The sequence below is a fragment of the Herpailurus yagouaroundi genome, unplaced genomic scaffold, assembly GCF_014898765.1.
Source record: "Herpailurus yagouaroundi ecotype Mexico unplaced genomic scaffold, PumYag 100, whole genome shotgun sequence".
NCBI lineage: Eukaryota > Metazoa > Chordata > Mammalia > Carnivora > Felidae > Herpailurus > Herpailurus yagouaroundi.
Window position 1 is genome coordinate 53,651,433 of NW_024412391.1, and position 27,827 is coordinate 53,679,259.

Consider the following 27,827-nt stretch of genomic DNA (forward strand, 5'->3'; position numbering starts at 1 on the left):
TGAACGGGGGAGGGGCAGAGAGAGAGGGAGACACAGAATCGGAAACAGGCTCCAGGCTCTGAGCCATCAGCCCAGAGCCTGACGCGGGGCTCGAACTCACGGACCGCGAGATCGTGACCTGGCTGAAGTCGGACGCTTAACCGACTGTGCCACCCAGGCGCCCCTACAATATCTCATCTTAAAGTTACTGCAATCTATTCGAAATTAATACTGCTTATGCAATTTATGGGCCAGCTTAAATTGGATCCCAAATGTACCATTTTCATCATGAAATAGGTTGCTGTTCTACCTGCTCAACATTATTGCTTAGTGGGTCTGATAGTGCTCCACTGCTGATGAGTAACGTTAGTCAGACTTGCCTGATCTTCTTTGATCAGATTCTTAGTACTAGCATGGATGCAGTAGCATGCCTAAAACTGCTATTTGAACAATTACTAGCTCTCTGCTGAAGGTGGTATGGCCTTATTCAAGAACCTTTTGAGGCTGCACTGTGCCTTTCTTAGAGTTTGCCAGACTTCACAAATCATCCTTACCTACCATAAATACTTTTAGCACCATGGATTATACCAAGTTATTCTGTTATCTGTTGCTGTATCAAGGACGCTTAAATTACACTGAAATCGATCAGCTGGAAGCATTAATAATCATTATCTCATATAGTTTCTGTAGGCCGGAAACCCAGGAGCAGCTTAACTGAGTGGTTCTGGCTTGGGGTTTCTCAGGAGGGTGTGGTGCAGCTCTTGGCCTGGGCTGCAGTCATCTGAAGGTTTAATTAGATCTGGAGAATCTGCTCTCAGGATGGCTCTTTCTTATGGTTGTTGACAATAGGCCTCAGTCTCTCCCAGGCTTTTTGAAGTTGACCTCAGTTCCTCACCATTGAGCCTCTCCAGAGGATTGTGTAAGTGTCCTCATGACGTGGTAGCTGGCTTCTTGCAGAAGTGATCCAGGAGAGACAACAAGAGAACATTTCAGCTCTTACCGCAACCAAATCTTGTAAGCCATGCACTATAACTTTTGTCTTGCACCACTCGTCTACATCAATGCCCAAATCTCTGGTTTTTCTTTCCCCCAAGTAAATCCTCTGCCAAGGATCATGGCTGAATTTTCAGATTCTGGCTTTGTACAGAATCCTAAGTGCCCACAGGTGAAAGGAGGTTACAGATTCTCAAGGACGGTTCACTATTCCCTCTAGGGCTTTTGTCCCTTGCCTATTTTGATTTCAGCCCCACCTATAGTGCCCACACTGTGGTGGTGTCTCAGCACCACCAGATAGGAGGAAATGTCACTCTGCTCTTTGTAAGCTTTGATCTAGCTCTTTAGCTTAGCTGGGGAAAACCAGCAATGCATTTTGTCTCTCAGTACCAGGCAACTGCTAAAAGCTTTTCTGGTTCCTCTTTCCTCCAGCAGCAGGTTTCAGGATAGGCACAGCTCAGACCACTAGCCCACACGCAGAACTGGCAAATGCCTTCAAAGGTGAGATAAAACAACAATAGACTGGATAAAATAAATTGTGGTATGATCATACAATGGAATACCGTACAGCAATTAGAATGATAGGGCTATTGAGTAAAAGTAATTCAACTTTTGTGATTCCATTTATATGCCTTTCAAAGACACACACAATTAATTTATGGTTAAGAAATCATAACAGTGGCTAGGTAATAGGTAATAAGAGTGGTAACAGGAGTGAGGAGGCACTTCACGTGCTGGTGATAGTCTATTTCTTGTTCTAGGACTGCTGTTACCCGCACATGTTCATTTTTTGAAAACTGTTGAGCTGAACATTTAATGATTTGTGTACATTTCCATATATGTGCATTACTTCAGCAAAAATTTAAAATGTGTAGGAATTGTATTATTGGTGTTTCTGTTTACATTTACATATTTCAAATAATATACTAAATATACAATATACTTAATCACAGAGAAGTTTAATGAAGAACTAGAAACCACTAGGCTTTCTACAGATACCAGGGTTTATCTCAGTGTAATGGTGGCCATTTGAGCAGATTCTGTGCCTTTCTCATCAAGGTATTTTTCCTCTCGTGTTGGAACTGTGTCCCAGTTGAGGGAGGTAATAGCCATAGCTGATCTCTTCATGGACCTTACAAATACAGCATCTTCTGGGTCATCAAACACAGTTCTGCAAAAATGGCAGTCATGTCAGACAAAATGTCATTAAGCCAAAGTGAAATTTTGATTTAAACAAATAAATCTTGCCATTTGCAAGAACATGGATGGAACTAGAATGTATTACGCTAAGTGAAATGTTAGCTCAAGAAAGACAAATACAGAATTTCACTCATATGTGGAGTTTAAGAAACAAAACATGAACATAGGGGAAGGGAAGGAAAAATAAGATAAAAACTGACAGGGAGGCAAACCATAAGGGACTCTTAACTATAGAGAACAAACTGAGGGTCGTTGGAGAGAAGTCAGGTGGGGAGATGGGCTAAATGGGCATTAAGGAGGGCATTTCTTGGGATGAGCACTGGGTGTTATATGTAAATGATGAATCAGTAAATTCTACTCCGAAACCATTATTATACTATACGTTAACTAACTTGGATTTAAATTAAAAAATAGGGGCGCCTGGGTGGCGCAGTCGGTTAAGCGTCCGACTCAGCCAGGTCACGATCTCGTGGTCCGTGAGTTCGAGCCCCGCGTCAGGCTCTGGGCTGATGGCTCAGAGCCTGGAGCCTGTTTCCGATTCTGTGTCTCCCTCTCTCTCTGCCCCTCCCCCGTTCATGCTCTGTCTCTCTCTATCCCAAAAATAAATAAACGTTGGAAAAAAAAAATTAAAAAATAAATAAGGAAACAACCCCCCCCCATAAATGCCATATTTTTCTGTGTTATTGGTAGCATAGTACCACTAACAACTCTTCGCTTCTACTGATAAATGACTTTCAGACTAAGGAATGCTATTTTTATTGTTTATATTGTTTATTTTTTAAATACAGTTTTTAAATATATTTGGGATTGGCTATTCCACATTCATATGTTCATGATTTAAAACCAGTGTTAAATGAGATTATTAAACTATTCGTAGATGTCATATGCTTATTAGTATCTCAACTATATTTTATTAGAAAGTTGTTATTTCTCTACATTATGCTATATTTTATTATTTTTTAAATTTTTTGTTAAAAATTTTTTTTTTATTATTTTTGAGAGAGTGAGGGGGAAAGGTGTAGAGGGGAGGAGGGGAAGAAGAGGGTCCAAAGTGGGCTCTGTGCTGACAGCAGAGAGCCCAACATGGGGCTTGAACTCACGTACTGTGAGATCATGACCTGAACCGAAGCTGGATTCTTAACTGACTGAGCTACCCAGCTGCCCGTACATTATGCTATATTTTATAAGTGTTCTTGGCAATAATATTTTTCAATCCTGAATCCAAAGGAAAAAAAAAAATACCTAAGTGTAAAATTTAAAAAGAATTAATGACTTTAAAATTCATCAATGTTCTTGAATTTGAAATGTTTTTCATAGTTTAATGAAGTATTTACTTTTGAAAATATAAATTCCCATGAATATAAAATGTTAATCTACATATCTGTTTTCACTGAACATATTTAGAGGAACATTAAACATTTGTAATTTGCTAATAATTCTTAGGTTTTATTTTTTATGCACCAAATCAGCTTTTCATTTATTTCTGGTTATAATAATAATATTAAAAACCTAAATATGTAAAATATGAATAAATAGCTTGAACTTATTTATCACAGAAAGACAGAAGTTTTTCTCATCTATTGAAGAGTTAGTCATTTTTTAACTCATTAAAATCTATTTGGGAAATGAAGATAATTTAAAGTCAATACAATTATGAAATAATTTGATAATAAAAGTAAAGTTAAAAAAATCACTTACTTATCTACATTATTCGCAAATGAAAAATCTATAAAAAAAATACATTTCTAAGTTAGTATTTTCCAAATAATTATTCAGCTTTTTAAAACAGTAAAACTGTGCTATAAAGGAAAAGTCTAGAGCACAACTCTCTGATTTTTGAATGACCATTTAGATAAATAATTCAATCCATCAAAAATGCCTTGATGCTTGAGCTCAAATTGAACTTTTCTTAGTTATAGTGCCTTAGGTTTGCCTTAGGTTTGAAGCAAGTTCTTTAATTCAATACAGTTCTCAAAACTCTGAGAACAGAATGCTTAATCAATTAAGTTACCAGTGGAATCCAAGTGGGGATTTTTGTAATTATGATATTGAGTCTCATGTGCAGAAAGTGATCCTTTTTCTCAGATAGACACATGAATCTATAAATGGACTACCAGACCAAATGAGGAGAACTATTTAGGGCAGTTTAAACCTTTTGAATTCTTGGCATTAACTTCAAAGAAATAGAATAAACAAATCCTAGATCACAAGAATCTCCATCTTCCCTAGCTTTGGAGCTCAAAGGCTAGTCCACAAAGCCGGGATTTCTTATGGTATCTTCCAGAGACTGTCATTGCTTTGTTCATTCCTCTCCAGAGGCCTGGTGCCAGGCCAGACGTGGAATGTACCAGCACCTGTTGGGCCACCAAAGCCCACAATACCACAAGCAGCAGGGAGCACATAGCCCCTGCCTTAGAGGAGTTCATGGAATTGTTCCCTTCACAAATGGCTGATCATTCCATTTCTGATTTCCCCAGTCTCTCTTGCTGCATTTTTTTAAGAATTTACATTTTACTTACTCATTTATTTATTTATTTATACGTAATCTCTATACCCATCATGGGGCTCGAACTCACGACCCTGTGATCAAGAGTCCTGTGCTCTTCTGACTGAGCCAGCCAGGCACCCCTTCTATATGTTTTAATTATAAAATGCTCATTTTGCTGATAATGAATATAAACTAGAAAATAGTAGAAAGTGAAATCTTCCTTTGATCTTTCTTATTCCTCTTACCAGAGGGATCACTATTAAGAGTTTTGTATGTAGATTTCCAGCCTCCTATGTGCATGCACATGTGTACTCACATATGTGAACTCAGTTCCAATTTTGTCATACTCTGCATTTTATTAGTCCATGATGTATTTTTCTTATACTCAATACCCCATGGAATAATTCTAAAGTGCAATGGTTCATGTTGTAGGAATGTTCCATCACTTAATATTCTTCTATGAAGGACCATTCAGGGTTTTCATTATTTTTTCTTTTACTTAGAATGTTTCATTGAGCAGCTTTATACATAAATCTTTTTTTTTTATGTGCAAATACTTTTGCAAAAGAGGCTTCAAATTTAAATGCTGTTTTGAATGGTTTGCACATTTTATATGTTGGTGGATGCTGCCATATGGCCAAGAAGGTTAAACTAATTTACACTCCCACCAATAATTTATAAGTTGTGCTTTTTTCTCCCTTAATCTTTGCTAACCTTCTCAACCTTTGCATATCTGCAGGACAAAATTGATATCTCATTGTTTTATTTTCCATTTATTTGCTCACTAGTAAGGCTGATGATGAGACATCACATTTATTTCCTTCTCTAAATGTCTTGTTCATAGCTTTTGTCACTTTTTTTTAAAATTTGGAGTTTACAAATTGATTTATAGGAACCCTTTAATATAATAGGAATTAGCTTTTGCCTATTGTACATATTGCAAAGATTTTCTTTTAATTTTGTTCCTATATCATATAATGGTTGTCATTTTTATGTAGTTTAAATCTGTCAACTTTTCATTTTTATGGCCCTGAGTTTTGTGTAAAGCTTTGATTGTACTTCGTCTCCTTGGGATTATAAAAGTTTTTTTTTCCCCCCCATGTAATTTTCAATTCATTTATATTTAGATATTTAATCTCTCTGGAATTTATTTTTCCTTATGATGTCTCCTGAAGAAAGTGGTTTTCGTTTATTTCTTTGGCGCAGGACTGCTCCGTGGCACAACTCCAGTGGCCCCCAGTCATGGCTTCCAAAACCTGCTCTGCTGACTGTTGATTTTTGCCTTCACAAATTCTTCTGACTCTGCAGTTTTCTCAATTGCCAACCAATCTCGAGTTCTCACATTGACCCCCTGGTACCTCTCTGAGGCTTCATGTACACATAGCACTTGGCATTTGCTTTCCTGGATGTGCCTCATGTCGTTGCTACTCAGAGTCAGAGATGTTTTTAAGGCCTGGATTCCCAAGGCTTCGATCCCCCAGCTCAAAAGTTTTAATTTTTACTTTTGTCTGGATTCTGGCCTCCCTGTCTTATATCTGGATTCGCCCACTCTGGTGAACTATCCATTTACTAAATAGTCTACATGAATTTTGTTGTTGTTGTTGTTGTTTTCTTCTTCTCTCTTCCTGAGTAACACGCCTCAGCTGCTAGGCCTAGGCTCTGGGACATCCTCCTCGGCTTGGTCTTAGCCCTGCAGTTCCATCTTGTTTGGGGCAGAAGAGCAAATACAGAAATCCAGCAGTTTTACTTAGACCACTACTAGTCATTTAAAAATGTTATTGATATTTTCATTTATTTTAATCTCCCTTAATGTCTATCCCTATTTAGGTAGTTGGTGGGAAATCCCCCAATGTCTACTTCCTTAAAGCCGTATAAAAGCCCACAGCGTTTTGATTCTGAAGTTATTGGTGATCATGCAATAAGCATGATAATTAATGGAAATCGGTGCATGTCTTTTACCCATTTTACAAGGATGGATAGGTGGCATTTGAAGAAACTACAAGTTGACCTTACTTCTCAAGCTGTTAGAATATAATTGGTTTCTTTCCCAGTATAAGGTTAAAGATAATGAAATCAAAACGTGGTGTTAAAATTACCTTATGAACAATTTTAAGTATGGTTTCTTCCCAGTTAAAGAATTCAGAGTCCTAAATGTGCATGTCACAGCAAGATGAGATTTATATCAAAACAAATATAGAAACTATAAAACTGTAAGACATATTTTAAAAAACTTACATAGTGGGTTTTATTAGTTTCATTGTACGTGTTCAGTTATTAAGATAAGCTAAAGTAAGCCAGGCTAAAGTATTGGGCTAAAAATACTATTTAGTTGCTCTGATATATTGGCATTTTGTAGGAAATGAGTAGATTAGGGTCATCCTAAGTGTTAGGAGGGCTATAGGTAACATAGCTATGAATTCAGAAGAACAACTCTCCGGTGCAGTGAAACACTCTCCGTATTCTTTCTTCTTCTGATTTCATTTTTGGAGGTTTAATATGAAAAGTAATAAAGAGAACAAAAGGATAATAGTTTTATCTGCAATCTCGCACTAAAGAAAGGTAAAGTGCTAAGGGTAGTGTTCAACCGTCTTCCTCATACTTGTAATAACAGTAGCGCTGAAAAACAGATGGAATGTCTTACATTGTTTTTAAGAGTGTGTTACCTATTTTTAAGAGTGGAGATTTTCTATCCAGAGATTCACTTCCTGCCATAGCATGGCTCACTTGCACTAATCTGATAACATTCAGTTTGGGTATCTTACATGAAGTGAAAGAAAAACCTAGGAGGAGACTAATAGAACAGTTCAGTTTTTATCACGTCCTTCATATGTGTCAGATCAGGTGGTGGCAGTGTGTGTATATAATGAGTGTGTGTATAAGAGTCGTGACAGCCAGAGGAAGATATTGTCTGTTTTAAAATATCTTTAAAATATCCCTAGTTTTAAAAATCAGAAAGCTGAAACAAATTAGGGTCAAGATTAATAAAACTTCTACTTACTAGCACAGCTGGTATTCAAACCTAGGGGGAATCTGATCCCAAAGCTTGTGTTCTTGCCTCTATGCTAGTTGTTCTCTAACTGGGGTGTATATCAGAGTCACCTGAAAGGCTTGTTAAAACAGCTTTCTGGGTCCCATCTTTGAGTTTCTAATTTAGTCGATCTCTTTTGGGACAAGAATTTGTATTGGTCACAAGTTCTTATGCGATGTTGCTGTTACTGGTTTAGGAACCACACTTTGAGAACCACTGCTCTACACTCTACTGCATCTAGAACATGTCCTATGGACATTTCTTCCATTCTCTGGGACATGCAGTGGGTAAAGGGACAAGTTTAATGACATCTTGTGGAAACAGTCATACAAATTGATGCATTCTACAATTTAACTGGCCTGGTCCCTAAAAGAGTCATGGAAACAAATTGCAAAATTTTTAAATTTAAAAAGAGTAAAGGTCCATAACAACCACATGTTGTTAGGAAATTTAATTGGATTCTGGTTTGAAAGAGCAGCTATAGCAGCCATCTTGGAACAACTGGGAACATTTGAATATGTATTATTATGTATTAAATAGTATGAGTACACTCATAGTTAGTTTTTTAGGTATGATAATGTCATTGGGGCTATATAGAAGAATGCCCTTATTTTTAAACTTAGAGGCTAAATTATTTAGAAGTGAAGAGTCGTGATACCTGTTACTGAAACATCTAAATGGTTCAGTGGTATTTTGAGGCTTTCCAGTTAACATGGAGATTGGGGATGGCCAATCAGATGTAAGTAGAAGCTTCTGAGGAGGTCGTTCTTGAATAAAAAGGCAAAGCCTCATTTATGAAGGGTGGTGAATCCGACAGAATATTAACAATTATTGAATATGTAAGTGACATTCTTTCAACTTTTCCTATGTTTTGAAATTTTCACATTAAAAAGTTGATAGGAAAGTCTTAATTTTGCCATTCTTTTCCTCTTGCTCATTTAAAAAAATGTTTTATTTTTGATAGCGCGTGTAAGCATGAGTGGGGGAGAGGGAGAGAGAGAGAGAGGGAGACAGAGGATCTGAGGCCAGCTCTGTGCTGACAGAAGAGAGATGGATGCAGGGGTCGAACCAGGGAACTGTGAGATCATGACCTGAGTTGAAGTTGGATGCTTAGCTGACTGAGCCACTCAGGTATCCCTCTTGCTCATTTTTGACTAGCTTAGCTAGTTGTAGAATTTTTGGTTGACAATTACTTTTCCTCAGCATTTTAAAAGCATTGGATCTGGGGCACCTGGGTGGCTCAGTCAGTTAAGCATGTGACTTCGGCTCAGGTCATGATCTCGTGGTCCATGAGTTCGAGCCCCGTGTCGGGCTCTGTGCTGACAGTTCAGAGCCTAGAGCCTGCTTGAGATTCTGACTCCCTCGCTCTCAGCCCCTCCCCCGCTCATGCTTTGTCACTCTCTGGCTCTCAAAAATAAATAAACATTAAAAAAAAATTTTCTTTTTTAAAGGCATTGGATCACTGTCTTCTGACTTCCATAATTGCAGTTGGGAAGTTTATTGTGAATCTATAACTTATTATGTTATAGGTAATCTACATTTTCATTCTATTTTTAGATCATTTTGCCTTTGGTGTGGATTTTTGACATTGTTATATGTTATTTATGTCTTTGGATTAATTTTCTATGGTAAATCTAAAGGTTCATATCATTTGTCAAATTTGGAAAATCCTCAGTTGTTATCACCTCAAACATCAACTTATGCCCAATTTCTCTATTGTTTTCCTTCAGGATTACTAAACTGATGCTGGACCTTCTGTTTCTAATGTCTCCTTGTCTCAACAGCTAATTAATATTTTCTATCTCTTGCTTTCTCTATACTACATTCTGGGTAATTTCTTCAAAATCTTTTTCCATTTTAATATTTTTTTCCTTCATTTCTAGAAATTTTTTTTCTTTTTTTTTGCTCGTGGTTTTGCAAATCTATGTCATCTCTTTGGCACAGTGTCATGAGTAAAAGGGTTTTGTCTTTGCATCTTTTTTGTACCTCCTTGTGAGGCCTGGCTGTATAGCAGTCACCTTGTAACCATAAATCACACTATGACTAGAACAAAAGATAGATGTATTCTTAAATACTGATGATATCATTGAACTTTGCACTAACCCTAAACACCCTCTCTTTGTACTATTTGCTGTGTGAGAAAAATCTCTATTTGCTTAAGTCAGTGAAGTTGGATTGCTGTTACATGTAAGAAATTAATTTCGGGGCGCCTGGGTGGCGCAGTCGGTTGAGCGTCCGACTTCAGCCAGGTCACGATCTCGCGGTCCGTGAGTTCGAGCCCCGCGTCAGGCTCTGGGCTGATGGCTCAGAACCTGGAGCCTGTTTCTGATTCTGTGTCTCCCTCTCTCTCTGCCCCTCCCCCGTTCATGCTCTGTCTCTCTCTGTCCCAAAAATAAATAAATGTTGAAAAAAAAATTAAAAAAAAAAAGAAAGAAATTAATTTCTAACGAAACATCACTGAAAATATTCAAATTCTACTTGTGTATAATGAGTGTGTGTATATGAATCCAACCTAAATAGTAACAGTGATTATTTCTGGGTGAAGGAATTATAGATGATCTTTATTTCTTAATATTTTTGCCATATTATCAACAACTTATAGCTTTAATTGGTGAAATTGTCCAGTGATAGTGGTAATAATAATAAACAAAGCTTATTTACTGAGCCTTTTATACTCACTAGATACTAAAGGAAGAATTTCAAGGTAATATCTCATTATTATCACATTACCTCATTTAATTTAATATACATAAACAGATAAAATTGCATATCACTTTAATTGGACTAATAAAATTGGAGAATATTTATTCACCATGTAGGGGCTTAGCTTATTGTCAATTGCAGCCATTATTATTATAATCAAAGTAACTAAAAGTCTGAGGAATTTTAATTTCATTTTTCTTCTGTTTTCAAAATACCTGGAGGTATTCTCTGAGCTGGTTTTTGCTTAAATGGTGATCTAGGATTCCAGGAGGCATCTACTTTTCCTCTGAATGCTATTGATTGAACAATATGAGCCTTTTTGTGATTAAAAATGGTGATCATTGATCTTCTTTCCTTCTCTGTAACTTCTGACAAATGCAAATAGTAATGTTACTTCGTAGCATTATAGAGAAGCAGAGAGATTCAGAAGATAATTGAACACTTGGAAAAATGTGTTTATCTGAACTATGTCATATGTGAACATCCTGTCAGAACTGCAAAGGGCTATCACAGTTATTTCCTTGGAGGTAAAAGAGGCCCCCTAAAGGGTAAAATGTAACATGGTGAGGTTATTTTTGTGGTTCATATAAATGGACATACTAGTTCATCTACAATGTCTAAAGGTGTATTCACAAAGAAATTATCATTGATTATATGTGTCTTAATATATATATTTACAGGATTTCAAAGAAAACGATTTTTAGAACTTAAATAGGCCTTAAGAGATTTAGTCCATTTCTCTCATTTTTGAGATAAAACACCAAAATACTGGGGATAAATGATTTGGCATCCAACACATTTATGTCAAAATCAGGGCAAGGAGACCAATCCTTATGCTCAGTTAGATGGCCTTTTCAATACAGTGATCAAGAGAAATAATTCCTAAGCTAGGGAAAATTTCAGAGCAAACATTTTGAAAATAAATAATTGAAAGTCCATTTATAAAGAAAATTATTTTCAAAGACTTTCACATTTTTCAGCTAGTGAACTAGAAGACCGCCTTTCACTTATTTCTCTGCAAGAGGTGTCCTTACGATTTCGATCAAGCAACTCTACTCCCGGAAGGTGGTAGATTATATATAAACGGTACAGGTTATATTGGCACAAAGGGTTTTGGTAGAGACCTGCAAAGAGAGAATCCAAGTTAAGATGTCAGATTTCAAAACAGGTTTCATGTATCACTTGCTAAAATATGGGAAATTGCAGAATTAATACGAAACATAAGAACATGTAAAACTCTGCTCCATGGACCAAACCAATGGCCCCACTAAAACTCACTTTTCAGAGCGGCCTGTTTTTTCCCATTTGTTAAATACACTCATCCAACAAATATTTCCTGAGTGCTTACTGTATACTAAGAATGGTCCTAGGTGCTGGGGACATAGCGTCTACGCCATCTACCACAAATGATGAAAATTTTAACATGGCCATAAGTTAATTAGCAAAGAAACGACAAGATATCAGCTCTGCGGAGGCCTTAATGCTGCTGTCTGCTGAAGTATTTGTTCCCTCGGTTCTCTTCCAGTCTCAAAGGTCACAAAGGTGGCTGTGTGGAGACGGGCAGAGATGCAGTACACTGATCTAATATCGTGTTCTTCCTCCACTTTAAACCATTGCACGCAGTTCAGATTACATAAATACCAGTGGCGGCTTCAGAGCTCAGCAGGAGCAGAGCTGAACAGGTGCTGATCTTGCGTCTTGTTTACCTCTGGCCAGAAGCACGTGCTTCTGATTTCCGTTATGCAGGTGCTGCGATACCTAATGAATCATGCTGTCTAGTACAGTGGCCGGAGGTGGGAGGCAAGCGCATGTGGAAGAGCTCCTGGCGTTTCTGACGTCACATACTTTAGACATCAGCGTGCAGGTGCATTTAAAAAATTTTTCAACTAAAGTGAGAGTTTTATTTTCGTGGAAAGAGTGAAGTATCTTCCCTCTTCTTCCCTAGGTGTGTGAAACAGGGTTACTTTAATACAATGTGAAAGAAAGCTTTCATGATTTCCACTTGAATATCTTTAGCTACTGGATTCTGCCAACGTGCAATTTCTAGAAAACCACTTCGGGAAGATACATGTGGTGAGGAGAACCACTAGGTGGCAGTAGTAGAAAGAGTTCCAGCCGTTGTGCGACCACATCGCTATCACAAAATGGGGCTCGTGTACTGTACATGTTAAATTTAGGAGTAGTGCTCTAGCATTGGACTGTAAAATACAGAGACGCTTGATAAAAGCATGAAAACCTTAAGCATCGTAAGCCCAGGAAAGAACAGTTGGCAAACATGAAGAAGGTGGGGGAGTGCTTCAAAGACAATGAACTATTTTGATAAAAACTGAAAAAGTTGATCATCTGGATGTTTTCCCTGTAGGTTATAAAACATTTTGATATTTATCATATAAACACAAACTTTTCTGGCTAATGAAACCATTACATGTAGCTATTCCCTGTGGAAAACTTGAGCGTTACAGGGACTTAAAGTAGGCAGTGGAAGACACCTGGTACATAATAAACAGGAGCAATCAGAATGAGGAAGGCATAAAAGAAAATGTAGATCCAGGAGCAACAAAGAATTTAAAAGAAAGGAAATATGTATGCATTGAGGGAAATAAGAGGAAAAAATGAAACGGAAAATTTTCAAGATTTCTTGAGTGACAAAAATGGTTTAAATTGTTAACTTGAAAGCAATTTAAAGTGGTGACAAATAATTATTACTGCTGAACAGGGAATAGGACAGATGTACATTAAACCAGTAATAAGGACAGGTTTTAAAAGATCCACAGAGATCATGCATTGGGGCCAGAAAAAGAACATCCTTCAAGGATGTAAAAGCAAAACACAATTGTTTTTAATGAGAGTTTAGGAGGAAGAAAAAGTCACAGATGCTTCAGTGCGGAAGCCTCTTCTTTGGTTACCGTGTTGGAGAATCACATCTGATGCTTCATAACCCTATCGTACATTAAAGGGGGGGGGGGGGATAGTCTGCCGTCGCCTGTGATGTAAATCGAAAATGTAGCTATAACGTTTCCTCTTGGTACACCTTTCCCATTCTCTTTTCCCTCTGAGAACATTCCTATTTCATTTCTTTTGGCTTTTTTTCCTAGCCTTCAGTTAAGTAACTTCTTTATGTAAATTGAAAACCAAGCTTCAGCTCAACAAAACATACAATTTAGATTTACTGCTGTTAGATTACTTATAAAGAAGGTGTCTCAATACTGAAGACTTGATGCGTTCATTGTGGCTCACCATTTATCTCATTCTAAAGTAAAATCTAGGTGAGAGCAAGTCAGAACGCTGGGCTCTTAGCCCAGCCTCTGCTTAAATTAACTTTAAAAAATAGAATTAAATCGTTTGAGAGGCATTTCATCTTTACGATTTTTCACTTTGTTTTTCCTTGCTGTTAAGTTTTAGAAAGAAGCAATCTTATTTCCAAACTCTTTTTTCCCCCCTCCATACTATTAAACACTCAACATTTTGGATTTATGAGTTTGGGATTGATGCTGTAAAATTACCATAAATTAAGTTTCTAAGATATGAAATCAGTTTCCTGTGTCTGAAAGTTCTGAAAGCCTTCCATGATGTATGGGTACATTCCTTTAGAAACTATGAAGCAAAATTGCTTACACTTTCACTTTCAATAGGTTAATACTATTTAATCCACTTTCCCTCTAGGCTACTTATAGAGTACACCTCGGTGGCGCCAGCACTGTCTTGCTTATCTTAATTTGGGATTCTGAGTCTCAGCAATTTACATCTATCCAATAATATATCAAAATGTCTTTACTACCTTACTGCACAGCTTGAATTACATGAGTCACATGTACGAAGCTACTCCTTGAAACAGAAGAGAAAAAAGTTATCTAAATAATTGGCTTCAGTTAATTTTTTAAAACTTTTAAAGCTAAATTGAAAACCGTCATTTAAATGAACATTAAGGGTTTTAAGACCCCCTTTGAAGAAAGTTGATGTGATTAATAATGTACCAACATGTTCGCTTAATAGATGGGGAAAATGACACAGGGAAGTTAAAAGCAGTTATGTTCTGTGTCTGTGCAGAACAGCCTGCAGAAGCGAGTTCAGCTGGCAATGGTCACACACTAAGATTCTGAGGTTCTGGCTCAAGGTTACTTAGCAAGGGCAGCATCTCCGTTGTTTACCACCATCTTTAACAAGATCTGTGGGCCACTGCACACCACATGCTCATATTGAATATGGAAATCATCCCTGATTATTAAAAGGCAAACCTGGACTAAAGTAGGGGATGAAGACAGTAGAGGGGTCAGAATATTCTCTTCTTCAAGACAAACAGCAAAGACCCAGTTGGCTCTTGTTATTGGATGGATTGTTTTGTTGTTTGGGAGGGGTGGTCCTGATGGGGTTTGGAGGGGTGGCAGGCGTTCGGAGCTGATGGCCAAGAAAGAATTTTTGAAGACATTTTTGGTGCGAAAAGGTGATTTTTATTAAGGCTCGGGGACAGGACCTGTGGGCAGAAAGAGCTGCACTGGGGTTGTGAAGAATGACTGCTTATAGACTGTGGAGTTGGGAGAGATGAAGTCAGGAGGAAGTTTCTTAAAGGGTTTCCATATGCTAAAGAAGGTTCATTTACTGGAGGCCTAGCTTTTGTCAAGCTGAGGTCGTTTCTTCCTCTAGCAAAGCTTAATCATTGAGACGGTAGGGAGTTCCTGGAGAAGGCTATCGATAAGATTGCTTTTTTTTTTTTTTTTTTAATTTACTAAGATATTTGTAAACTGATGGAGACTGTTAGTGTTAACTGTTTGTTTTCTGCCCTTTCCTTTGTTCTTGGGCAGCTGGGAGTGCCTGGGGAATGTCACATCCCACCTGGGGGCCCAGGTGGTGTAGGTGGTGTCAGCTTGCCTTACACTCCCTCATCAATCCCACTTGAGCCATTTCAGATAGAGGCTCGAAGGCAGAGGCCATCAAGATCATAGCCCCACCCTGATCTCAGTGTCCCTCTTCAGCCCCTGTCTATTTGCCATCTGCAGTGGACAGGGGCCAAGTGGAAAAGGATAGAAAACGTTGAAGATGGAGTCTGAAGAAAATGGAGACCATCTCTTGAAAGGGTCACTCTGTCTCTAATGGTGAATCCATAAAGGGCTTCTGGGAAGCAAATCTTAAAAATTATGCAATGGTGGGGCGCCTGGGTGGCTCAGACGGGTTAAGCGTCTGACTTCAGTTCAGGTTCATGAGTTCGAGCCCCGCGTTGGGCTCTGTGCTGACAGTTCAGAGCCTGGAGTCTGCTTCTGATTCTGTCTCCCTCTCTCTGCCCTTCCCCTGCTCATGCTCTGTCTCTCTCTGTCTCTGTCTCTCTCCCAAAAATAAATAAACATTAATAAAAAAAGTATTTAGAAACTTAGGCAATGCAGGTGTCTGAATGTACTTCCCAATAGTGGAGCTTAACGAAACAAAAAAATTGAGAGAAATGAGGAGAGTGAAAGTTTAGGAACAGCAGAATGGAAGTATTTTGTGGCTGCTGCTCGTGGTGTTTTCCTGCTGTGTGCTGGGAGAGAGGCAGGGGGACTGAAGGTCAGGGAACATCATTAGCCAGAAAATGGGTCTTTGAAACACGTAGCTCCTGATTTAGAAAGAGTTCACAGAAGGGAGGGAAGAGGAACATGGAGTTGGAGAGGGAGGGTGTGGAAAGGTAGACCGCCTGGAGAGAAGAGGTGGGGCCCTCCTGACTCAGCCTGGAAGTCAGGAATTCCAGTTTCCAGGACCTCACACTCGGCAGCTGGGGTAGGCCTCCCTGAAGCTCCGGGCCCTGTGTCTCCTGGGCCATCTCTTGGCAATCCTCCTCTTAAACGCCAAAGGAGGGGAAAATGCCGAAATGGATTAGAAGTTTCCCCTCCAGGCTATTTTCTCACCCTCTGAAGAACTTGTAACTGGAGTGGAATAATAACAACACTTTAGCATTTTATACGGTTTTACAACTTGAAAAGGCAAAAATGTTAACACTTGAAAATATATGGATCTCTCATTTTAATTAATGAGCTGAATCTAATCTGTGATTGCAAATGAGGCTCAGAGAAACTTAATCTGAGCACATTACTGCACAAATGCAATTAGTAGTCTAGTACGTGTGAGACTTTTTCCCATATAATATCTTCAACCAAAATGGGGCAAGTGTTCAAAGTGTGCATATTTGCTACCAAAGCTTTTCTACAAATGTTTTTTTTTGGGTAATTGGACATAGCATTCTCTCCCTTTCAAGAAATGATCCCACTACAAGATTCTCATTTGGAACAATTGTAGTCGTGTAACTTGAATTAGATGGCCATGACTGTAAGTAGAGGTCGCTTCAACTGTTGTGACAGGAAATGATAAGGACATTATACGACCAGGCTGGCCAACCTAAAGAACTAGAAAAGGCAACCCACCTCAGGGCCGACACAACTCTATGCTCACATACTTGCTTAACAAGGGAGACGCAGGCTGGATTTCAGACTCCACTCACTTCTGCACCAAGCACTTTGTTCAGGGCATAATCCTGTTGACTCCGATAAGACAACCTTGATTGGTAACTTCCAAATCTTGTCTTGTAAAATAAATCTGCTTAAATTATTGAGTTCTTACATTTAGCAAATCGTCCATTTAGTTGCACATCAAGTTCCTTCTGCTCTCTAAGAAATATTTAGGCTGAAAGTTATAAAACCATAAGCTCCAGACGGGGTCTTTTTTGTTTACTTTTGTGTTTCCGTGTAGCAGAGGGTCATATAGTGAATGCATGATAAATATTTATTGAATGAATGAATGAATAAATAAATGGTAAATATTTATTAAACAAGTGAATGGATTGATGCTAAACAAAGAAACAAGGCATGAGTTTAAATGTTAACATTTCTTAGGAGTTGGGTTAAGTCTCTGAGACCTGTGTGCCCACCATTAAAGGGGCAATCATTCTAATCAGATCATAGGATTTCTGTGAAGATTTAAATGAGACCATGATAAGAAAGCATATTCTCAACAGGAAAGACATTCAAATATGTTGTGATTATAATGATTATTATTTAAAATGTCATTTTTTAAAAAAGTAGGCTTCCTGTCCAGCACAGAGCCTAAAGCAGGTCTTGAGCTCAAGATCCTGAGATTAAGACCTGAGCTGAGATCAAGAAGTCGGGTGCTTAACTGACTGAGCCACCCAGGTGCCCCAAGTTGTTTTTCAAATCTATTTACAACTTAGCAGAATTTTCTAGACTGCATGCATCTCAATTCATTATGTAATTTACATAAACCACAGTAATACCATTTTTGTTTTTATTGCTGCTTCAAAATAACATTAATGTCAAGAAATGCTTTTTCAAAACATGTCTGACAGAGTTAGCTTACTATTTCAGATAATCTTAAGGGCTAGCTATTAGCCCATTTTATGGAAAAATGAAGGGAAGTGAGAGTTCCAGATCAGTCGTTTAATCCCAGAAACATTTGTTCCTCACAAAAGGGCCAGATAATTCCAATATGCAGGCCAATCCTGACTATTTCACAGACCTTATCACATTTCATAAATAAGCCTGGAGTTATTTGCATGTTAAAAGATGTCTGAGGGGGCAAGACTGCCATGTTGCCAGCTCCAGGGGACAGCATTCAGTGTGTAGGCAATATCAATGCACCCCTTGGACCTGTGCTGTGCAAGAGCTCTGAGAAGAACAAGACAGGAAGTAACCAAAGATGATGAAAACCTAAATAGAGGAAGCAGAAAAGAAAGGGTGGTGATAGATATGCATTAACTAGTGAGTGGGTGAGGATAATAAGGGAGGCCAAATGGTCTTGACCAACTGCCCAGTTTGTGGCCCGAGTTGGTGTGCTGAGGGGAGGGATGGGGTGTAGGAGTCAACTTATATTACTGTTTGTTTCCTAAACTTATATTACTGTTTGTTTCCTAAACATCTGTCTTCAACTTCTTTCCAAAGGGAAAATCAACAAGATTTTAGATTAACAATGACAACAACAACAAAACATAGAGCTCACATGAACTTGGTGTCATTTTAACATTGGGGTTTGAACAACCTACCTATGAGCACCTAAGTCATTTTTCCCCAATACAGTAGGTGTAACTGATTAGCACTGAAAATATATGAAAACTTTAATTACTCTATGAATTGATCTGATCAGAATCTCCACCATCAACACCATTTTACACATACTCAAAACACTGTTTCAGGCAAGTCTGAGAAATAAATAGAAAATAAATAGGAAAAAAACACATCAACTTCACGACATTATGTAAACAAGTCTCCAAACTCTAAAGTTTGAAAGCCCACTCATCGGGCTGAGTGTCTTTTCCCTTGGTACACCCAAAATAATTTGTCTTCTGTTCTACCTGTGTACAGGTTATTTACCCTTCAAGAGTATAAGCTTATTAGGAATGCAAGCCGGTGCAGCCACTCTGAAAAACAGTATGGAGGTTCTTCAAAAAACTAAAAATAGAACTACCTACGATCCAGCAACTGCACTACTAGGTATTTATCCAAGGAACACAAGGATGCTGTTTTGAAGGGACACACGCACCCCCATGTTTATAGCAGCACTGTCCACAATAGCCAAAGTATGGAAAGAGCCCAAATGTCCATCGACAGATGAATGGATAAAGAAGATGTGGTATGTATACACACACACACACACACACACACACACACACACACACACACTGGAGTATTACTCGGCAATCAAAAAGAATGAAATATTGCCATTTCATGGATGGAACTGGAGGGTATTATGCTAAGTGAAATTAGTCAGAGAAAGACAAATATCATATGACTTCACTCATATGAGGACTTTAAGAGACAAAACAGATGGACATAAGGGAAGGGAAACAAAAATATATATAAACAGGGAGGCGGACAAAACAGAAGAGACTCAAATATGGAGAACAAACTGAGGGTTACTGGAGGGGTTGTGGGAGGGGGGTAGGGCTAAATGGATAAGGGGCATTAAGGAATCTACTCCCGAAATCATTGTTGCACTATATGCTAACTAATTTGGATGTAAATTTTAAAAAAATAAAATTAAAAAAAATAGTATGAGCTTATTGAGCAAGAACTATGTATTATTTATTTTTCCAACCCATTTCACACTGTCTTCCACTATGTAGGTCACCTCCTTCCTGGGGGTGATTCAGTATACATGAATGAAATTTTCTGTTCACCCACTGGAAAGCTTTAAAAATTTTTAATTTTTTTGGTGTCAGCTTTATTAATATAATTCGCATGCCACATACCACTCATTGTTAAGTATTCAATTCATGTTTTTTAGTATATTCAAAGAGTTGTGCAACCATCATCACAGTTGATTTTAAAACATTTCATCACACCCAAAAGAACCCCTAATTCTTTAGCTATCACTCCCCAGTCCCCCCTTTCCCTCCCAGCAGTGGACAAACAGAAATCTATTTATTTAAAAAAAATTTTTTTTTTCCAACGTTTATTTATTTTTGGGACAGAGAGAGACAGAGCATGAACGGGGGAGGGTCAGATAGAGAGGGAGACACAGAATCGGAAAGTTTCAGCGCCTGGGTGGCGCAGTCGGTTAAGCGTCCGACTTCAGCCAGGTTACGATCTCGCGGTCCGTGAGTTCGAACCACGCGTCGGGCTCTGGGCTGATGGCTCAGAGCCTGGAGCCTGCTTCCGATTCTGTGTCTCCCTCTCTCTCTGACCCTCCCCCGTTCATGCTCTGTCTCTCTCTGTCCCAAAAATAAATAAACGTTGAAAAAAAAATTAAAAAAAAAATAGTGAAACTCTCAGTGTTGTTGTCACAATAGATGTATGTATTCTGGACACATCATATAAATGGAATCACATAATATGTGCAAACATTTATATTTTAAATAAAACCAAACGTACAGGTGTAAACATGTAAATCTTTTGTCACTTTCATCATTTCCCTTTGACATGCCATCTCACTTCTCCAAAAAATGTTTTCCACCTGTTATTCTTTCAAAAACATATTTTTAAAATGAATAAGATTTAGTCTTCTTTTCAGGAATATTTAAGTATTTAGTTATACCACTGATCTAATTGAAACTTAAAAAATGCAACCTTTCCTGTGTTAGTACTATTTTAACTTATGGCCATATAAATATACAAATGAATACTTAGGCTCTTCAGATTGAGCATTCCCTTTAATTCCTTCACTGTTGCTTCAATGTCCGTTAGCTCATTGTGGTGTAGCAGGAGGATATGCAATGAAGGTAGAAAGTGCAGGCCTGAAAAACATTATTTTGTACAAAATTTTAAATGCTTTTAATGCTAATTAAACATGCCAATTAAACAAAAGCAAAGAATACATTTCAGCTGGTAAAAGGAGTCACTACTAATGATGTGAATTGTCATTGAGAATACAACAAAACATAAGAATTTGAATGATTGAGTGTGATGTGGGAATGTAGAGTCAATTTCTTCCCACTGTTATTGTTTTACATTTTTTCCTGTAGCTATCATTTTTCTGTTTGATTTCAGAGAGGTTATTTTCTTTACTCTTCTTCTTATTGTTTTGTTTTGTCACTGTTACTTAGATTTATAAGGCCAATCAAGGGAATAATTACTCATTTGAATTGGTACTTTCCCCGAAATTGCGCAGCTAAATATTTTCTTCACACAATAGGAAGAATATTCACATTACTTTTGTTGATTCTAAATTTCACATTTCCCCGCATTTTTAGCATAAATGAAAGTGGGTTGTGTCTTTACTATAGCCACATCATAGTTGAATTGGAAGATTTTCTTTCTTCACAGTACATGAAATCATGGTGGATCTTTTTTTTTTTTTAATGTTTATTTATTTATTCTGAGAGTGTCTGTGTGCAAGCAGGGGAGGGGCAGAGAAGGAGATCCCAAGCAGGCTCTGCACTGTCAGTGCAGAGACAGAAGCAGGGCTCCATCGTGCAAACTGTGAGATCATGACCTGAGCAGAAATCAAGAGTTGGATGCCTAATGGACTGAGCCACCCAGGTGCCCCGAACTCACGGTGGATCTTAAAATTTATGGTATTTTGATCCTATGATACATGATATTAAAAAAATGTTTTGTGCTGTACCTTTTGTATTTCATGATCATAGTACATCATGTACTTTTATGTCTGACTTGAAACTGTCAGCTTAGATACGTAAAATTAATTCAGAGTGAAAGAGGAATTTGTCTGGCAAAAATTATAGCCACTAAAAACATTAAGAGTATTTGTAAAATCTTCATAAAGTTTACAAAGTTTGAGTGGCAAAATTTCTATTTAAAAAAAATTTTTTAACGTTTATTTATTTTTGAGACAGGGAGAGACAGGGAATGAACAGGGGAGGGTCAGAGAGAGGGAGACACAGAATCTGAGGCAGGCTCCAGGCTCTGAGCTGTCAGCACAGAGCCCGACGCGGGGCTAGAACTCACGGACCGCGAGATCATGACCCGAGCCGAAGTCGGCCGCCCAACCGAGCCACCCAGGCGCCCCCAAAATTTCTATTTAAAACATTCTTTTACATTTTGAATAAGGTATATGACAATATTTCACTAAAACTGTAGTCTAAAGCACATTTCTTTCTTTTTTTTATTTTTTTAATTTTTTTTTTTCAACGTTTTTATTTACTTTTGGGACAGAGAGAGACAGAGCATGAACGGGGGAGGGGCAGAGAGAGAGGGAGACACAGAATCGGAAACAGGCTCCAGGCTCTGAGCCATCAGCCCAGAGCCTGACGCGGGGCTCGAACTCACGGACCGCGAGATCGTGACCTGGCTGAAGTCGGACGCTCAACCGACTGCGCCACCCAGGCGCCCCTCTTTTTTTTTTTTTTTTTAACATTTATTTATTTTTTGAGAGACAGAGTACGAGCAGGGGAGGGGCAGAGAGGGAGACACAGAATCCAAAGCAGGCTCCAGGCTTGTCAGCAAAGAGCCCGACCTGGGACTCAAACCCAGGAACTGTGAGATCATGAGCCAAACTCGGCACTTAATTAACTGAGCCACTCAGGAACCCCTAAGGCACATTTCTTAAAATGAAATGTATATGAGAGCATTTTATTTTTATGTATTTATTTTTTTAATGTTTATTCATTTTTAGAGAGAGAGAAAGAGAGCGCACGCGAGTGGGGAAGGGATGGAAAGAGAAGGAGACACAGAATCCAAAGCAGGCTCCAGGTTCTGACCTGTCAGCACAGAGCCCAATGTGGGTCTTGAACTCACAAACTGTGAGATCATGACTTGACTGGTAATCGGATGCTTAAATGACTGATCCACACGGGCATCCCCATAAGAGCCTTAAAAAAAATAGATTTCACTACATATTACCAACAGAAATATTAAAACAGATTATTGCCGGGGTGCCTGGGTGGCGCAGTCGGTTAAGCGTCCGACTTCAGCCAGGTCACGATCTCACGCTCCGTGAGTTCGAGCCCCGCGTCGGGCTCTGGGCTGATGGCTCAGAGCCTGGAGCCTGTTTCCGATTCTGTGTCTCCCTCTCTCTCTGCCCCTCCCCCGTTCATGCTCTGTCTCTCTCTGTCCTAAAAATAAATAAACGTTGGAAAAAAAAAAAAAATTTAAAACAGATTATTGCCTGCCATTAGCTATATGATAGTTACCAGCTATTACTCAATTGAAAATCTATTCAAACAGCAGAAAAAATGTAAGACATACCTTCTATCTCGAATATGGCATTGTTGTTTAGATATAGTTCTGTCAGACAATAGTTTCTAGTTAGAAATGTTATTCCATGGAGCTGAAAATGAGAGATAATAATATATTTTCTATAGTAATTATATATATAAATGTGTATGTATATACATATATGTATAAAGTTATAATAAGATCATAGAAGTTTGGTGTTTGCTGTTATTATTATTTGTCACCTATTGGTTTGGGCCATGCTTTCACATCTGGACTGTCTGAGGACTTTGTGATGAAAAGGATGTGTTCAGATCATTGAAGACAAACCTTTCATAATGTCTTGACCAAACTTCTTTGCATGGTTTTCGAGGCCCCTGTAATCTGGCCTAGCCCCTTTGCTCTATCTAACCTTGTTCCCTCCCAGTTCTGCCTCCTGCAGTCTCATTGGAGGTGGTCCCATGTACCCACTGATTCACCATCACACATTATTTAGTGACTAGTGTGTGCCGCGGACTCTGTCCTCAACGGTGAAGCCATCTCTGCAGCTGTGTGTGAGTCACGCCTTCTCTTTAGCCTGCTTGACTTTTCTCTCTGGTACATTTCCCATAATTCTTAAGGATCAGCCATTGGCCGGCAGAGCGAATCAAACCATCCTTGAGTGGACCTCCATAGGAGGTGTCCCCTCCTCGGAGGATTTGCTGAGCCATCCTTTGATCTCCTGGCATCTCACTACTGTCTTCTTCTCACCCTGTTTTGACCCACTTTTTGTTTCATGAAACTTGCACCTGCTCCAGCTCTTGGAGTCTATGAACCATCTCTGCTCCTCCAGCTCACTGTCCTTCTGTAAGCAGATCTCAGTTTAGCAGAGAATGGTGTAATCTGAATGCACACAAGAGGGCAGGCCCAGTGTTAACATCCTGACCAGCCACAACTCTTAGGGCAGGAAAGGGCAAGGCACAACATCACCCTGTGGCTTAACAGCCCATCTTTTTAAACAAGGACTTTCTTGACAACCTCCACGCCCATGAACCTCCATTGTCTTGACCATTCCCATACTTCATTTGACTTATACAATTAATCACTTGCTTGCTAGTTTTATGTCTTCATTAAGGAAAGGAAAACCATATTTCTTCGGTATCTTATTGCCTCCACCCCCTCCCCCATTTTCTTAACAATATGGTGAAGTCACATCTTATTTTTAAGATCAGTTTTGAAATTTAGTTATATGAACTGCAAAGAGTCAAAAGCACTCTTGAAATTCCTCAAATGAACCATTAAGTACTATACCCAGGAAATGGGGTATTCCACTCTAAACTGAATGCCAGAAGTGGCTCTGTTACTCTACCAAAACTCCATTAAAAAAAAAAAATTGACTCTATAACTTGGGTAAAATTTAACAATTTGTTTGAGTTGTGAGGACGGATGAGTCAGAGGCAGGGCGGTATCTTCTAAAAGCTGCAGGTAAGTGAAATATAAGGCTATCTGTCTACTTAGTACAGGATTTATCAGGGAGACTATTCCCATTAATAGTTATTGACCAAGTGCTTCGTATTTTATAAATACAAAAGTATATGCTCATGATTATACATTAGTTTTAAGTGTTTATTAAAGCTTATCATAGGAATTATTGTTATCAGTGAAATGTTTTTGGCCTTTGATGGATTGATTCAGATAGATGCCAACCGTGTGATGAAGTGAGGATTCATTGCGAATTTTAGTCACGCCCTCTCATAGCTCAGAAAAGCTATGTTAGATTTGTGTCCCAAGTTGCACAACTGATTTCTTTAATGAATTGTTTTTTTATTTTTCTGTTGTTGTTATATTTGCAACATTTGCAAATTACGAAGCTATAAAAGGCACATGTGCTGTTTATCTCATCATTTCACAGATTCATCTGCACCAAATTATGTCAGCGCCCGTGCAGGAGGACCACCAGTAATTTCACCACAGCTTTTGTTAGGTCATAAGAGGGGCTGTGTTCTTCCCAGGTAGGAGACCTAGCAACACAATGAGGGGCGGATCCCAGTTGGCTTCCTATCCCTTTCTACTCTTCCTTCTGGCCTCCTGACAGCAACTCACTGCCTTCCTTCCCCTTACCACTCCCTGATCTAATGATAGCCACACCCGACATAAATATAGAAAACAAACCCCATTGGAAAGCATGACTTTGTCTTCTCTTCTTTTCCAGTTGCCTGCCCGACCACACATTGACAGAACATTTCTAATTAGTCAGGGCTTTAATTTCTCTTGCATTACTTATTAACACAGAAAGAAGACTAATAAACTCCATAATTTCATCTTGATTATAGCATCACAGTTTTCACAAGAGCATTAATGTCATTGTACCATGATTACTGGGATTTTAAGACTGCACTGTTTGTTGGGGTGAGATGCATAGGAGAATGGGGTGGAAAGAGATAAAGCCAGATCATGAGGACCCTGGGAGCTATTACAAGATTTTGTGCACAGGAGTGTTACTGTTCAATTTTATTTTAGAAAGAAAATGGCAGAGAAGAAAATGGTTTAGAAAGGATAGTAAGTATAATGGGAGGAGTTGAAAAAAAAAGGGTGTTACGCTAATTCAGAAGAATATATGGTGGCCCAGAGTAAAGTAATGACAGGGAGAAGAGAGGTAGAGGGTATTGAGAGAGAGACAGCTCTAAGGTAGAATTCACAAGGCTGAATAGGCATTGCAATGTAGTAAGTTGTTGAAGGCAAGATCTAGGCATGAGAATTGGACACATGCTGATTGTTCTGACATTCATACTGACAGTGTTAAAGTAAAACGTTATTATAATTATCCATTTAGAAAAGTCTACACTATTAATTCTAAGGATCGCCTTAGGATTTATATTGGATGTGACATTTCACAAATCATTTATTTTAGCTCAAGACTTGGCACATAACAAATGCCCAATAAATCACAGCTATTATTATTTCACCATTATTATTATTATTATTTTTTTTAGAGAGAGAGAGTTGAGAGTACTTAAAGCACTTACAGGTAACCACTGAAGTACTAGTGGAGAAAAAATTATGCCAGCATGAATTTAGAATTGAAGAGGCATTCATTTATTTATTTTTAAATGTTTATTTCTTTTGGGGGGGGGAGAGAGAGAGAGAGACAGAGAGAGAGAGAGGAAGCACAAGCTGGGAGAAAGCAGAGAGAGAGGAAGAGAGAGAGAATCGCAAGCAGGCTCCACACTGTCAGCACAGAACCAGATGTGGGGCATGATCCCACAAACTGAGATCACGACCTGAGCCAAAATCAAGAGTTGGACACTTAACCGAGTCACCCAGGAGCCCCATGGAGGCATTCTTTTAGAACAGGGCTTCTCCACCTCTACAACTACTGACATTTTGGGCCAGAATATTCTTTGTTGGGGTTGGGAGGGCTGTCCTGTGCATTGTAGTATGTTTAACAGCAAATCTAGTCTCTACCCACTAGATGCCAGTAGCACACACACACTCCACTTGTGACAGTCAAAAATGTCTCCAGAGAGTGCCACATGTCCCCTTGCAGGGAAAAGAATGGGGGTGGGGGGCTGTGTGCAGTCACTGCTGGTTGATAACTGCTGATTTAGAGTCAAGGGGAGAGGGAAGAGTCATATTTATTAAATGCTAACTATTAGTTGGCCCCTGAGCTAGATGTTTTCACAGACATTATCTAGTGTGATGCTTACAATAGCCCTTTGTTATTTGTTTTATCCCTTATTTATCTAGGAGGAAACTGAGGCTCCGTGAAGTTAACCAACTTTCTCAAGGTAACAACAGAGCAAGGATTAAAATCCAAGTCTGTCTGACTCTTGGATCAAAAACTGGCCTATAGTACACCATAATTTGGTTCCTTAAAAAAGAGGAACCTCTATATAAAGTAACCAGAAGACATTAATTTGAACATACATACTTTGAAGTAATAGAAAATATTATCAGTTTAAGTAACGGAAAATACTCTATAAATTATTTTTCTACTATATCAGCAATGTTTTTCACCAAAAATCATATTTAAAATATACCCCAAAATATTTGGTGTGAAACTGACAAAAAATAGGAGAATTAATCTCTAAACATATATGTCCAGTATATACTGAGCCAACTAAAATTCCATGATGTATATTGTAAAGCTACTTGAAAAAAAGGTAGTAATCCAAAGAATTCTTTACCAATATTTAAAATAGCACATTAAATATTATTATTTCATTTTTCAAATGCTCTAAGCCGTTTTTAGAACAAGGTATGTTTTACATAAATGAATAAATAAATATATTTATACCCAAACCTTATTGAAAGAACCAATTAAAGTTGTATATATTGGCTTATGGAATATTTTTCATCACTCAATCTAAAAGTTTCCATTACTCAAACTAAGAGTATTTTCTACTCAAAATATTTTCAAATTAATGTCTTCTGGATGATACGTATATCAATTTATTTAATCTTCATGATAAACTCTTAAGGTAAGAGTACTATCATTACCTTATTTTAAGAAGTGAAACTGAGGTACAGAACTGTTGAGTAATTTGTCCAAGATTACACAGCTAGCATATGGCAGAACTGAGGTTGACTCAGGCTCCAGCGTCCTTGCTGGGAACCACTGCACTTCATTACCATCCAGAGTAGGAAGCTGAGCTGTCAGTCAAGCTCATTTCCAGGCTCAGCTTGAGTCAGTGGCTTGACTTGCCCCATTCACTAGATCTAATGTTGATCTCTTGGGTAATTGGGTATCTCTCAAAAATTGCTTGCATCTGGCTGACCTACAACCTACCAAGTTTCAAAAACCTAGGGGCAAATCACCGTAGGCCAGTGATTAAAAAACAGATGGGCGGGGGGGGGGGGGGGGGGGGGGGGG

At 38.5% G+C, this 27,827-nt stretch overlaps 1 protein-coding gene across 1 annotated transcript in view; it reads right to left on the reverse strand.

Annotated features, from left to right (window-relative positions):
* Positions 1 to 1,912: 1,912 nt before the first annotated feature.
* LRRC72 (leucine rich repeat containing 72) overlaps positions 1,913 to 27,827 on the reverse strand; it is a 44,440-nt gene continuing 18,525 nt past the window's right edge. The window contains exons 4-9 of the mRNA XM_040471590.1: positions 23,009 to 23,090; positions 20,488 to 20,598; positions 11,426 to 11,515; positions 10,607 to 10,759; positions 3,871 to 3,898; positions 1,913 to 2,143 (exon numbers count right to left, since the gene is read on the reverse strand). Of these exons, the coding sequence (XP_040327524.1) occupies positions 1,978 to 2,143; positions 3,871 to 3,898; positions 10,607 to 10,759; positions 11,426 to 11,515; positions 20,488 to 20,598; positions 23,009 to 23,090 (630 nt within the window). The 3' untranslated portion in view covers positions 1,913 to 1,977. The remainder of the gene's footprint in view (positions 2,144 to 3,870; positions 3,899 to 10,606; positions 10,760 to 11,425; positions 11,516 to 20,487; positions 20,599 to 23,008; positions 23,091 to 27,827) is intronic.